The 15,632-nt window shown below is 34.9% G+C and overlaps 1 protein-coding gene across 3 annotated transcripts in view; it reads right to left on the bottom strand.

The window, feature by feature from the left end:
• Positions 1-15,632, bottom strand: part of wnt7bb (wingless-type MMTV integration site family, member 7Bb) — an 83,486-nt gene that overhangs the window by 33,585 nt on the left and 34,269 nt on the right. For 2 of the 3 annotated variants that reach the window (XM_051100354.1, XM_051100353.1), the window contains exon 2: positions 1,828-2,054. In XM_051100354.1, coding sequence (XP_050956311.1) covers positions 1,828-2,054 — 227 coding nt within the window. Of the gene's footprint in view, positions 1-1,827; positions 2,055-14,311; positions 14,437-15,632 lie in introns of those variants that run through there. The other variant, XM_051100351.1, reaches the window with a different exon arrangement.

Here is a 15,632-nt window from a genome sequence, read left to right as displayed (position 1 = left end):
ATGCTTTCGCAAGCCTTTGAGGGTCAAGTGTGTGCACGTACGGCGCGGCGTGTGTAACCAGGGTTTGCCCACAGCACAAAGACTGCCTTCTTTCATAACACCACATTTGCCCGTTCCTGAAAAGAGTTCAGAGCTTTTGTCAGTAAACGGCTGGATCCCGTCTAATCAAAGCAGCATTTATTCGCTTATCTCCGCAGCATTGTTTCTAGTTGTGTTCGTGCAGAACCCGAGTCACAAAACGCGCTTGCATCATTGCTACAGGCTTCCCAAAAGACCTGAACAACAACCATATACACATCAATTACATCAGAACACCCCGTTCATCACAGAATTTGACATTTAGCTGATCATATTCAACCTATTAATCATAGTTGCAGCAAAATCAAAAGGAAAGACAGTTTTGTATAAAGAAAATAAAACCTAACATATATATATATATATATATATATATATATATATATATATATACACAATAAATTATATTATTTTAAAAATATATTATTTAAATTGTTAGTTAATTGTTCTATTTTTCTATTGATATTTCAGTGTATTTAATTCTATGTATTACACATTCTTAAAAAAATACTATTTAAATGTGTAAATAAAATATAAAAATATATATTTATTTTAATTGTATTTATTTTAATGTATGTAAAAATGTGTCAGACAGGATGATATATTATTGTATTATTGTATACATGTTTTTATTTCATTATTTTATTTATATTATTTAATTACTTTTTACATTTAATTTAATTTGTGCATACCCATAATTATTAATCTAATTTAATTTTTAACAATATTTCACTTTATATTAAATATATATTTATTTTCTATTGATGCTTAATTTATGCTGATAAAAAAAGTAATTGTATTATTTTTTTTCAATGTATTAAATATTATTATTAAAATATTATTTAAATGTGTAAATAAAAAATAAAATATAAACAATTCTATGTAAAAATATGGTTTTCATTACTGTATTACATTTTAATTTATTTTATTATCTTTATTATATTTATTTAGGATGGGGGTCCGTTTCATGAGGAGGAATGTTTTTTTGGGACCGTAGTATCTAAAAGAAAAGTAAATTAAAGTTTAGGAAATGAAAACAACAATTTATATATAAAAATAAAAATAAAATAATGTAAAAAAAAAAAAAAGTAAAATAACAACGTCAAAAAGGATGGTTTTCATTTCATTACATTTTTATTTATTTATTTATTTTAATTTAAATTAATTTGTGTATGCCCATAATTATAAATAATACATTTATATATAAAATTAAAAGAGCCTTTTAGAATATATACACTTCTTCATTTTTTGGTCAGTATAAATAAAACAAATAACGATAAAATTAACAGTAAAATTACAATTAACTAACAAACAAGCAGTGAGGAATTTGTTACAGTATTTATTAACCTTTGCTAACATTAGTTGATAAATAATAATACAAATACAACTATTTATTGTTAGTTCATGTCAGCTAAGATCCATTAAATAACGTTAACAGATGGGTATTAAAATACAAAAGAGAAAACATCTGGACATAATGAGAGTCTGAATGATGTTAATGGTCCAAAATACAGGCTTTATATTTTATATTTTCCCTCTTGATTTTAGATGAATTATCCAGATATTTTTAGAAAAAATTCACAAAAGTACAGGATCAACCTGAGGTTAAACAATTGCCATTGAGACGAATAGGAATGCTTAAAGATATTCACAAGTGTTTCGATCAACAACGCAGTGTCTGAATCCAGATCTTGTTCCACGAACATCCCAAAAACAAACCAAGCGTGCTAAAGACCCGTAGCAAGCACTGACCTACTCGCAGCTCCTGTCCGAAGACGGTGCGTTCACCCAGCGCCGAGCAGTTCCAGCGGCCGTATCTGAACTGGTACTGGCATTCGTTGATGCCCAGCTGTGCCCCCTCTCCGATCACGATGATGGCGTCCGGCCGGCTCTGGCAGATCGCGCGCTGGCGGGGTGCGAGACCAGGGATCTTATTGCAGATGATGTTCGCGCCAAGGGCCACCACAGAGGAAAGAGCCCTGTGAGACAAAAGAGACAAACACTAGTAAAGATGAACATTAGTAAGATACTTGCATCACAGCGTATGGCGGATGGTTTATGACCTTAAACACACAACAGAATTGATGTTTATATCTTATGAGCGCAAACTGAAATGGGTGAACATTTATACCTCGCATTTCCCAACGCATTTTATTGCATGACAAATGTGATTCATCCACAGTAGTGCAAAATGTAGAAGTAAAAAGAGATCTGGCTAATACACAGGACTGAATATATTAGAATAGAATAAAACAACAGTTTATAATAGAATGAGAATTAATAAAATAGACTTGAAAAACATAACTATACAGTAATGCATAAAAAGAATAAAACTGAATAGACCAGAACATCAGTAATAAAGAACAGAATAGAATAGAATAGAATAGAATAGAATAGAATAGAATAGAATGATCCAAGACATAACTGTAGTGCAGAGCAGAACCAAAACAAAGTGTAGAAAAGAAAAACAACTGAATATAAATAAAATAGATTAGAAATGAATAATCCAAGAACAGAACAAAACTGAAGAGACCAATGCATAACTGTAATAAAGAACAGACTCAGTAGAACAGAAAAGAATAGAAAAGAATAGAAAAGAATAGAATAGAATAGAATAGAATAGAATAGAAGAGAAGAGAAGAGAAGAGAATAGAATAATCCAATGTATAGTAGAGCAGAACAGAACCAAAACAAAGAGTAGAAAAGAAAAATAACTGAATGTAAATAAATAAAATAGAACAGAAATTAATAATCCAGAACAGCATAACTCAACATGACACAGAATAAAAGTCAACAGAATGTAACTATACAAAACAGAATAGAATTGAACAAAAGTGAGGAGACCAGTGCATAACTGTAATAAAGAACAGAACCAACAGAATGAAATAGAATTATTCAAGGCACAGTTGTAGAGCAGAACAGAACCAAAACAAAGAGTAGACAAAACAAAAAGAAAAACAACTGAATGTAAATAAATAAAATAGAATAGAAATGAATAATCCAGAACAGCATAACTCAACATGACAGAATAAAAGTGTGCAGAATGTAACTAAACAAAACAGAACAGAATTAAACAGAAGTGAAGAGGCCAATGCATTACTGTAAATAAGAACAGAGCCTACAGAATAGAATAGAACAGAATAGAATAATCCAAGACATAAATGTAGAGCAAAGTAGAACCAAAACAAAGAGTAGAAAAGAAAAAACAACTGAATGTAAATGAATAAAACAGAATAGAAATGAATAAACCAGAACAGCATAACTCAACATGACACAGAATAAAAGTGAGCTGTATGTAACTAAACAAAACATAAAAACACTGAAGAGGCCAATACATAACTGTAATAGAATAGAATAATCCAAGACATAACTGTAGAATAGAATAGAACAAAACACAGAGCAGAAAAGAAAAACAACTGATTGTAAATGAATAAAATACAACAGAAAACCAGAACAACATAACTCAAAATTATATAGAATAAAGGTGAGTAGAATATAAATGAACAGAATTGAACAGACGTGAGGCCAACGCATACCTGTTTTAGAAACCGAATCAACAAGATAAAATACAATAGAATAGACCAAGACATAAATGCAGAACAGAATACAAAATAAATAAATAAAAAAATAGAAAAGAAAAACATGACTGAACATGAACAAATAAAATAGAATAGAACTGAAATGACGAGACTGGCATACCTAAACATGTCATAGAATAGAATAGAACTGAACAAAACAGAATAGAATTGAACAAAAGTGAAGAGGCCTATGCATAACTTTAATAAAGAATAGAATAGAATAATCCAAAACATGTAGAAAAGAACTGTAGAACAGAATAGAACAAAAACAAAGAGCAGAAAAAAAACTGAATGTAAATGAATAAAATAGAATAGAAAACTAGAACAACATAACTTAAAAGGATATAGAATAAAGGTGAGTAGAATATAAGTGAACAAAACAGAACAGAATTGACCAGAAGTGAATAGACCAATACATACCTACAAAATAGAACTGAAATAAGCCAACTCATAATGCGAATATGGAATAGAATAGAATAGAATAGAAAAGAATAGAATAGAATAGAATAGAATAGAATAAGTCATAAATGTACAGCAGAAGAAAACAAAAAAAAGTAAATAGGTAAAACACTTGTACCATAACCACCATAACTTATACAGTATAATAGAACTGAACAACATGAACAGAAGTGAATAGACCAGCCTATGACTGTAAATAGAATCAATAGAACAGAACAGTATAGAATAGAATAGAATAGAATAGAATAGAATAGAATAGAATAGAATAGAATAAGTCACAAATGTAGAGCAGAAGAAAACAAAAAATTGAATAGGAAAGCAAAACATAACTGAACTTGAATTAATAAAATAGAATAGAACTGAACTGAACAGACTAGAACAGCATAACTGAATAGGACATTGAAAAATGTAAGCATAATGTAACGTAATATAACATGGAATAGAATCAACAGAATAGAATTGAATAAGTCATAAATGTAAAGCAAAAAATCAAATAGAAGAAAGAAAAACAATTTACAACAAAACTTCAATTAATAAAATAGAATAGAACGCTGAATAAATGTAAGAATTGAACAGGAGTGACTAGGCCAATGCATAACTGTAATGAACATAATAAACCAGATAGAATAGAACTGAATAGATCAAGATATATAACTGTACAGCAGAATAGAATAAAAACAAAAAGAGCAGAAAAGCCATGAATGTAAATGAATGAAATAGAATAGAGCTGAATATACCAAAACAGCATGACTGAACTTGACATAAAATAAAAATGAGTTGAATACAAATAAACGAAACAGAGTAGAATTGAACAGAAGTGAATAGGTTAATGCATAACTGTAATATGGAATATAATCAATAGAATAGAATAAGTCATAAATGCAGAGCAGAAGAATACAAACTTTGAACAGGAAAGAAAAACATAACTGAACTTGAATTAATAAACTAGAACTAAACAGACTAAAACAGCATAACTGAACAGGACATAGAGTAAAAATAAGCAGAATGTGGCTAAACAAAAGCAGAATAGAGTTGAACAGACATGAATAGGCAAATGCATAACTGTAATATAGAACATAATCAACCGGACAGAACAGAATAGATCAGAATAGAATAAACTGATATACTACATTCAGTCACATCCATAACTGAATGTGAATTAATAAAACAGAATAGATTTGAAGAGCATGACTGAACATTATATAGAATAAAAGTGAGTAGAACGTAAGAATAGAACAGAAGTGAATGGGCCTGTGCTTAAATAACTAATATAGAACATAATCAACAGGACAGGATAGAATAGAATTGAATAGATCAAGATATAACTGTACAGCAGAATAGAATAAAACCAAAAAGGAGCAGAAAAGAAGACCATAACTGACTGTAAATGAATAAAATACAACAGAATTGAATAGACCAAAACAGCATGACAAACAAAATATAGAATAAAAGTAAGTAGAATATCAGAATAGAACTGAAGTGAATGGACCAGTGCATAACTGTAATATAGAACATAGTCAACAGGACAGAATAAAATAGAATTAAATAGATCAAGATATAACTGTAGAGCAGAATAAAAACACCTGAATGTGAATGAATAAAATAGAATAGAACTGAACAGACCAAAAAAGCATGACTGAAAATAACATAACAAGCAGAATATAAATGAACAAAACAGAATACAATTAAACAGAAGTGAATAGGCCAACAAAAACTTTAATACAGAATAAACTCAACAGAATAGAATAGACCAAGACATAAATTTAGTGCAGAACAGAACATTAACAAATCAGACAGAAAAAGAAAAACATAACTGACCGTGGATGATTAAAAGGGCATAGAACTGAATAGACCAGAACAACATAACATGACATAGGATATAACTGAAAAAATTGAATAGAATTTAACAGAAGTGAAATAGGCCAACGCATAACTAATATAGAATAGAATAATCCAAGACATAACTGTAGAGCAGAATAGGATGACAACAAATAGAATAGAACTGAAAGGACCAGAACATCATAACTGAACATCAAATAATAGACAGAATAGAATTGAACAGGCCAGTGTATAAGTGTAAAATAGAATAAAACACAACCTAACGAGTAAAATAGAACGCAGTACAGCAAAATAGAGTAAAATAAAATACAATGCCACGACTGAACATGACTGAACAGAATAAAACAAACAGAATCGAAAACAAGAGTACTATATACACAACAGAACAGAACAATGTGTTACTGGTTATAAAGATCATATTTTTCATGCCCCTTTTTTGATTCGACTCATATTTTCATGCAACTGTGACCACACAAAGTGGGTCATGTTCCAAACGCACACATCTCTGTCATCATACGGCTTCTCGTGTTGATACAGCCCTCAACAGCGCTCTTAATATGCGCACTGAGTATTTTCGGCGCTCTGTGTTTGCACAAACCCGCGCGGCTAAACAAGCGGGCTCCTATGTTTACGAGCATTGAACCCGTTCAGATATGTGCCTTTCAAACATGTCAGAGACGAGGGCCGTAAAAACTCGGCAAGACGCATGCCAACTTTGAAGAGTGACGTCACCGGCTGCCGAGGACTGCACCGCAAGCGGGGCGAGCTGCAACAAGCAATGCGTGTGTCAGCAAAAATGGTACGCAGGGGTGGATGGCCCTGTGTCGCTGCTGGGAGAATAGCTGTGACTTATGGATTCCCCGTCAAAATAGATCAAACGGCGCGGAACAAAGACGTGGAATGTTCATTGGAAATCGGATACGGCCCGTTCGCTTCTTTTCTGGTTGTGTTTCCATGTCCACAAAGGCTTAAGAATTACTCTTAAATACAAAACCACATGTGGGACGCAGTCGAGGGACCCCTCTCTCGCTCTGTGTTTAAGAAACATCTCCTGTTTCTGCATATAATGGAGTCGCGAGGGGCGAGCTGCTAAAAGTGTATGTTTATTTAAACCCTTCAGAGAACACAAACTAACACTCAACCACACGTTAATATACCGGCCCAATGCAGCGCCTCCAAAGCCATCCAAACCAGCGTGTTTGGGCATTAGGTGAGCCGCTATGAGGGCTATGAAGTTCTGCTGCCAAATTCGTCGATCTGTTCCAAACCTAGTGCGCTGCCTACCTAGAGAGCATCACAGAGGCACCCTCAAACAGTAATGTGGCCAAATTCTAAAAGCAACATCCCATGTAACCTATCCTTTGTAATCCAAAGCAATTCAAATATTGTTTGTAAATATGCTTATTCTCAGAAATGAATATCTTTCTTCAGCAAGGATGCATTAATATGATCAATGCATCCAAGTGACAGTAAAGACATTTATAATGTTACAAAAGATTCAAGTAAATGCAGCTCTTTTGAACTTTATATTCATCAAAGAATACTGGAAAGTGTATCAATAAGCAGCACAACTGTTTTTAACATTGATAATAATCAAAAACATTTCTTCAGCAAGAAATCAGCATATTAGAATGATCTCTGAAGGATCATGCGACATTGAAGACTGGAGTAAATTCAGAATTGCATCACAGAAATAAATTACAATTTAACATACATTCAAAGAAAAAAGAGTCACTTTAAACTGTAAAAATATTTAGACTTCTTTCAAAAACCTTCAAAAAGTTTCAATCTGATCTTTTATTGTTAATTATATCAAAATATTTCATCAACATGGTTCAACCACATAACAAGCTACAAAACCTCTGAGCAACTGCATAGCAACGCCCTGACAACCACATAAACTACAAAATCTTCAAAAAAACTTGTCAACTGCATAGCAACACCCTGGCAACCACACAATGAGCTACAAAACATTCAAAAACACCTTAGTAAATGCATAGCAACACCCTGCTACAAAATATTCAAAACGCTTTAAAATTGCATATCAACACCCTGGCAACCACATAACGAGCTATTAACATCTTAGCAACTGTATAGTAACACCCTGACAACCACATAAGCTACAAAACATTAAAAAAAAACTTGTCAACTGCTTAGCAGCACCCTAGCAACCACATAATGAACTACAAAACATTTAAAAACACCTTAGTAACTGCATAGAAACGTCCTGCTACAAAACTTTCAAAACACTTAACAATTGCATAGCAGCACCCTGGCAACCACATAATAAACTACAAATCCTACAAAATATCTTCACAACTGCATAGAAACAGCCTGGAAGCCACATAATGATCTACAAAACAATCGAAACACCCTAGCAACTGCATAGCAACATCCTGCTACAAAACAATCAAAACACATTAGCAACTTCATAGCAACACCCTGGCAACCACATAACAAGCTACAAAACATTCAAAACACTTTAGTAACTGCATAGCAACACCCTGTTACAAAACAATCAAAACATCTTAGTTACTGCATAGCAACACCCTGGCAACCACATAACGAGCTACAAAACATTCAAAACACCTTAGTTACTGCATAGCAAAACGCTGCTACACAACAATCAAAACACCTTAGCAATTGCATATAGAAACACCCTAGCAGCCACATAATAAGCTACAAAACATTCAAAACATCTTAACTGCACAGCAACACACTGACAACCACATAAATTACAGAACATTCAAAACAGCTTAGTAACTAAACAGCATTACCCTGGCAACCACACAATGAACCACAAAACCTACAAAATACCTTCACAACTGCATAGCAACACCCTGGCAACTACACAAGCTACAAAATATTCAGAATGCCTAGGTAAATGCATAGCAACACCCTGCTACAAAACATTCAAAACACTTCAGCAACTGCATAGCAACGCCCTGGTAACCACACAACGAGCTATGAAACATTCAAAACACCGTAACAACTGCATAGCAACATCCTAGCAGTCACATAATAAGCTACAAACATTGAAAATACATTAGTAACTGCACAGCAACACCCTGGCAACCACATGAGCTACAAAACATTCAAAACACCTTAGTAACTGCACAGCAACATCCTGGCAACCACATAAGCTACAAAACATTCAAAACACCATAGTTACTGCACAGCAACACCCTAGCAACCACATAATAAACTACAAAACCTACAAAATACCTTAGCAAGTGCATAGCAACACCCTGGCAGCCATATAATGAGCTACAAAACATTCAAAACACCTTAGCTACTGCATAGCAAACCCTGCTACAAAGAAAAATCAAAACACCTTAACAACTGCATAGCAACACTCTGGCAACCACATAATGAGCTACAAAACATTCAAAACACCTTAGCAACTGCACAGCAACACCCTGGCAACCACATAAGCTACAAAACATTCAAAACACCTTAGCAACTGCATAGCAACACCCTGGTAACCACATATGAGCTACAGAACATTCAGAACACTGTAGTTACTGCACAGCAAAACAATAGCAACCACATAATGAACTACAAATCCTACAAAATACCTTCACAACTGCATAGCAACACCCTGGCAACTACACAACGAGCTACAAAACATTCAAAATGCCTTAGTAACTGTATACCTGGATACCTTAGTACCTGAAAGCAACACCCTGGCAGCCATATAATGAGCTACGAAACATTCGAAACACCTTAGTTACTGCATAGCAACACCCTGCTACAAAACAATCAAAGCACTTTAACAACTTCATAGAAACAGCCTGACAACCACATAACGAGCTACAAAACATTCAAATCACCTTAGTAACTGCATAGCAACACCATGGAAACCACATAATGAACTACAAATCCTACAAAATACCTTCACAACTGCATAGCAACACCCTGGCAACTACACAACGAGCTACAAAATATTCAGAATGCCTTAGTAAATGCATAGCAACACCCTGGCAACCACACAATTGACTACAAAATCTACAAAATTTCAACACCCTGCTACAAAACATTCAAAACACTTCAGCAACTGAATAGCAACGCCCTGGCAACCACAGAACGAGCTATGAAACATTCAAAACACCTTAGTTACTGCACAGCAACACCCTGGCAACCACACAATTAACTACAAAACCTACAAAATTTCTTAGCAACTGCATAGAAACACCCGGGCAACCAATAACGAGATATAAACTCTACAAAATACCTTAGCAACTGTAAAGCAACACTCTAGCAGCCACATAGTAAGCTAAAAACATTCAAAACTCCTTAGTTACTGTACAGGAACGCCCTGGCAACCACATTTTGAACTACAAAACCTACAAATACCTAAGCAACTGCACAGAAACACCCTGGCAGTCACATAATAAGCTACAAAACATTCAAAACACTCTAGTTACTGCATAGCAACACCCTGCTACAAAATGCTCAAAACACCTTATCAACTGCATAGCAACACCCTGGCAACCACATTATGAGCTACAAAACATTCAAAACATCTTATCAACTGCGTAGAAACACCCTGGCAACTACCTAGAATATCCCAGCATTATGACAAGTTTTCCTTGGCAATTGAAATAAATTAATGAATTAATACATAGTGTAATGTGTGTGTGTTTTGCATGAGTGTTTTGCATGACGAGACTACAGGATTTGCGAAACTAATCATATGATACAGTCATCACATAGTTTCATCTGCAAATGTTTTTTTCCCATAGCTACATAAATCAGATTGTGGGCCACAGAACATGCTGCTCTAGAAACAAATGAAACACTCCACCCTCTTTTCTTTAATTTATTTGGCTTTCATTTAAAACCTCTTATTATGGCTGTCCTGCTCATCCACAGTCATAAAGCACGGACTGACGTTGTTTCTGGTTAAACAAGTGATGTCTTCGGCTAAACGAGTTGAATATAGACTGGATCCTTCAGAGCAGGTTATTGTGATGTAAAACGCAAAGCAGCAAAGAAAGAAAAGACACAGACCGAGATTTAATATCTCAGTTTAATTCGCCTAGACATCAGTAAGAGTGCGTTTTTGCTTAAATCTTCTGTTCCCCAGAGGAAAATGAACCCACGTGAGGAAAAAGAACAATCTCAGTGTCTCAAAAATCAGAGATCTCAATATGAACTCAAACATTCTTAAAACCAAATGATCAGAAATTTTACACATTTTCACTTTCACTTTATAGCTCTCTACTCTACAGACTCAATTTGACTAACGTAATTAAAAAAAGAAAAAATCAATATTAAGATCCACATCAACTTCAGCCTGTTTTAATACATAAACTGTAACCTTTAAAGACTACTTAACTAGTCCTCAAGTTTACAGGTAACGCAGACTGTTCTATTCTTCATCAAGTAACTACTACTAAACACGCACGGTATTTTCCCATCTGAAAATAACCATGTTTTTAACCAACCGACCCTACATTTAAATAGCCCCGAATGTAAGTTTAATTGTGGTCCATGTAAAATATGACAAAATAAATCAGTTCTGTCTCACGAGGAAGATTTCAAACATGAGTAGGATTTCCTGGTAAATGAGGAATAAATAATCCACAGGATGAGTAAATGCACTCTACTTTTAAACACAAGAAAATAAATGTTCCCTGTGCGCTTGGCTCCAGCTATCACCCAGTCCATTCTACTTAAAACAAATCCTGCTAAAACAAACTCTAAACTACCAACATGGACGAAGTGGCACCGGAAAACTCTCAAACCTCAGACTGTACATCTCTAAGCGTTGAGAAAAAGAGCAAATGTGACTTTTATGGGCCTATTTATATGTCTAAAACTGCAATTTATTAAGACTATGTCTCTTTCAGAACAGCAGAGCATGTTTCATTCTAATGGGACATAGTGAATTGATATTTTTCTCAAAATAAGTTGTTTTATTATCTGAGATTAAATAGTAATGGGTTTTGTATGAAAAGTTTTATTTTATATTTTATTTTAAGTAAGCAACCATTTAGGTAGAATTGGAGCGGTCAGTGTACAAGTGAGAAGTTTTTATTGCAACTCAACCACAAAATACCAAAATCTATAGTGTTAGAAACCATTTTTCCTCATAACAACTTGTTAAAAATCATTCAGATGAAGTAGATTCACCCAGTGAGAGGTTCCCTAATTCCTGACTTCCTAAAAAACTCAAGCATTCCCATAAATATTAGCAAGAAAAAAGCACCAACCACTTACTTCCTTTTTAACCTTCCTTTAAAGCCATTAATTCCACAAAATGTATCAAATTTGCAACGTGCCGAATAAAGGCGGTTTAAAACGCAAAAGCAAACAACGGTGTCATTTGCGATGTGCAAACCAATGCTATAGATAGACTTACCCACTTAAATACCAGCGAAAACCCACATCTATTTTAAAAATTGAGTTTGGGGGCTCCAGCTGCTAAATTAGGACCTTGGTCTGGAGGTCATTTGACGAAGAGACACAACAAAGGTTTTGGAAGAAATGATTAAGAAAATAATTTCACAGACCAGCTTGGAAACCAAACACATCGCTGTCAGTCAAGCGTGCTGTTCAGAAGTTCACTTGGACAAGATGCGAATAATTCAAACTAATGAACTACATGAACTGGGGCTAGTTGACACACAGAAAAGGGCTTAATGTCAGTTACTATGAAGTCAAAAGTCAAATTACACAAATACATGTTTTTTCTAGCAATGCATTTTTAGATACCCAAACGCAGAATTCATGTTTTTCTTAAAAGTCAAGTCACATGCATTTTAATCAGTTTCATTTAATCAATCTATGCAGGCCTGATGCACATATGTTAACTAATATATTTTTGTACTTTCACTGTTTTTTTTTAGTTTTACGTTCATTGTTTACATCATGCTGAAAAGTCTTAAAAAGGCATGTAATGTAAATGCATTACCCCATTTAATGTGACAACTTGCCCCACTATAGGGATCAATGTGCAAGGAACTGAACCTTTTTTTATAAGCAATAACAGTGGTAAAGTTAAAATGCTTTAGGCTTTGTGTCTGCACAGAAATAAACATTCCATGAGAAATGTACGCTATGACAACCAGCCCCACTGTCCCCTATTATTGTAATCAAATGCATTTACATGCAAAACGCATTTGTGTCTGTGTTTAGAGCAGGTGAAGGTTGAACCGAGGAACCGTCTGTCTGTAAAACCAAAGCAGCTCATAATTGAACACACACACACACACAACTTTATATATGAATTTTACTGAACTTCTCTGCCACTCAGTGGCCAAATGAAATTCTCTTCAATTCAGCTTCAACACTGAACACTTACAATAACCAGATTTGCACTTTAATACCCTCTTCTGCACCGAAACAAGTAGAAATCTTCAGTTGCTATCACATTAAGAAGGTTTTCCTATCTATCCTGAAACTAAATAAAACCACCACATGACATATTTCATGCCTGACAAAACATACTTTACTTTGCAAGTTCTTGGAATTCTCTTTAAAGTTACATGAGAATAAAAAAATCTTGCCTTTTAACACAAGTTCCTAAGTGTCTCATTAACACCATCAATGGCATAATTCATTAAGCTTATCTAAATCAAATATTAACTACCGTATTTACTCAACGCGTCACAGGTTCATTGAGAAAAACCAGTCCAGGTGCAGAAATCTCCTTGGATCAATGCTTAACGTTAATGTTTTATTAATCCATCCTCGAACGCAATCAGTCAAAGGTTTAGAAACATCTACTCTTTCTTTATTCTATTTTCAACATTTTAGAATAATAGGAAAGTGATATAAAACAAAAAATGTAAGTCAATGCAGTGACCAGTATATGCTATATATTATATTTGAGCTTCTTCTTTGTCTAGATTCCATCTGAAGGATTCATAATGGACTTTCTGACATAGTAAGCAATCCTAGCATGCTTTTCTTGAAGATTTCAAACATAAAACATGTAATTCCCAGTAAAACAGGACACCAAAAACTCTTCTAGTATTCCATAAATGTGAAATCAAAAAAATGGATTTATCCAGTAGGGTCTTAAATTTAGTTCCATATTATGATAGGAATCCTGTACACGTTCCTTTGGGATACTGTGAAGGATGTGGGATGTTTCTCAAACAGTATCAAAGGAGATCGCATGCATGCTAGACACTTGTTAGGTGGGTTTCCATCACCTGCCCAACTAATACATTTCAAAACACTCATTTAAAGGTTCGTTTTGAACAGCGATTCATCTATAGGGTCGCCGCACACATTCGCTTTAAAGCATTTAAACCACCGTGAGAGAGAAATCTAGTCAAGTGCGTCCAAACTTTAGACTTGCATCGCCCGAACGTGAAATCAACAGATTTAGACGTTTGTAAACTTACAGGTAGCTCCCGCTGGTGAGGATGAGGAAGATCTGCGGGTAATAGACAGACAGCAGCACACTGCGCGACGAGAAGAGGATCATGGTGACATACGGACGCTTTTCTGACGGACTGAGAGAAAGAAACACGTTTAGTTCCAGTTGCGCTTCCGTGATGTTCGCGAACGGAGCTTCGTTTAGGCTGCGCGTAACTCCCAGACGCGTGTGTGTGCGAAGGAGACACGCTGTGTCATCGCGCGGTTCGTTCAGTCGGAGCGGGCTGATGGGTTTTGGGGGATTTGGGGATGGAAACAGAAGTGGCTCTCTCCTCTCCGGAGACTCCGGGCTGCCATTGGGCAGAGGACGGCACCATCACACCACCATCCGCCCACTTTTGGATAGAGGGGCCACTAGGGGCCAGCGCGTCCGTGCCCGCTGGAGAGGTAACCGACGATCAATACAGCTTAACCTATTGTCACAGAACTCCCACATGTATGTATTAAGCTAGAAATGTTCATTTCGTTTACTTTTAATCAGTTCCCGGGGTCGGTTTTATAACGGAATTTTTCTGAGGCGAGTTAAGTTTCGGCGCGAATCTCTTTGGCGCTCGTCTCGCCTCACGCAAACCTGCGTTTCACCGCCAAAACGTAATTTAAACACTTTCAAACGCTGTTAGGATATGAAAATCTATATTAGTGTGAGAAACAACGACAATAAGCGTGCTTTATCAGTATTACATCCAATAATGATCCTGACGGCGAGCGTTCGAGCGGTTGCTATGGTTACCTATTACTCCAAAGTGAAAATACGCTTCCTGACTAACTTTTTGCCGCCACTCAGTTATTATAAAACGGTGTTAAGTGGCAATACTTATATGTGACCCTGGACCACAAAACCAGTCATAAGGGTCGATTTTTTGAAATTGAGATTTATACATCAGCTGAAAGCTGAAAATACATTGTATGGGTCAAAATGATCGAAAATCATTAAGATATGAAGTAAAGATCATGTTCCATTAAGATGTTCCACGTTAATAGATTAAAACATTTCTGATTAGTAGGATGCATTGCTAAGCACTTAATTTGGACAACTTTAAAGGCGATTTTCTCAATATTTAGATTTTTTTCTCAGATTCCAGATTGTGTATCACAGCTAAATATTGTCCTGTCCTAACAAATCATACATCAGTGGAAAGCTTATTTATATACTTGGTATAAATCTCATTTATTTGAACAAAATTGACCCTTATGACTGGTTTTGTGGTCCAGAGTCACAAATAAGCTTTCCATTGATGTATGGTTTGTTAAGATAGGAGAATATTTGGCTGAGATACAACTATTTGG

The sequence above is a fragment of the Labeo rohita genome, chromosome 25 (assembly GCF_022985175.1).
Source record: "Labeo rohita strain BAU-BD-2019 chromosome 25, IGBB_LRoh.1.0, whole genome shotgun sequence".
In the NCBI taxonomy this organism is placed as follows: Eukaryota; Metazoa; Chordata; class Actinopteri; order Cypriniformes; family Cyprinidae; genus Labeo; species Labeo rohita.
The sequence above is the reverse complement of the archived record's forward strand: the minus strand, read 5'-3'. Positions and strand labels throughout refer to the sequence as shown.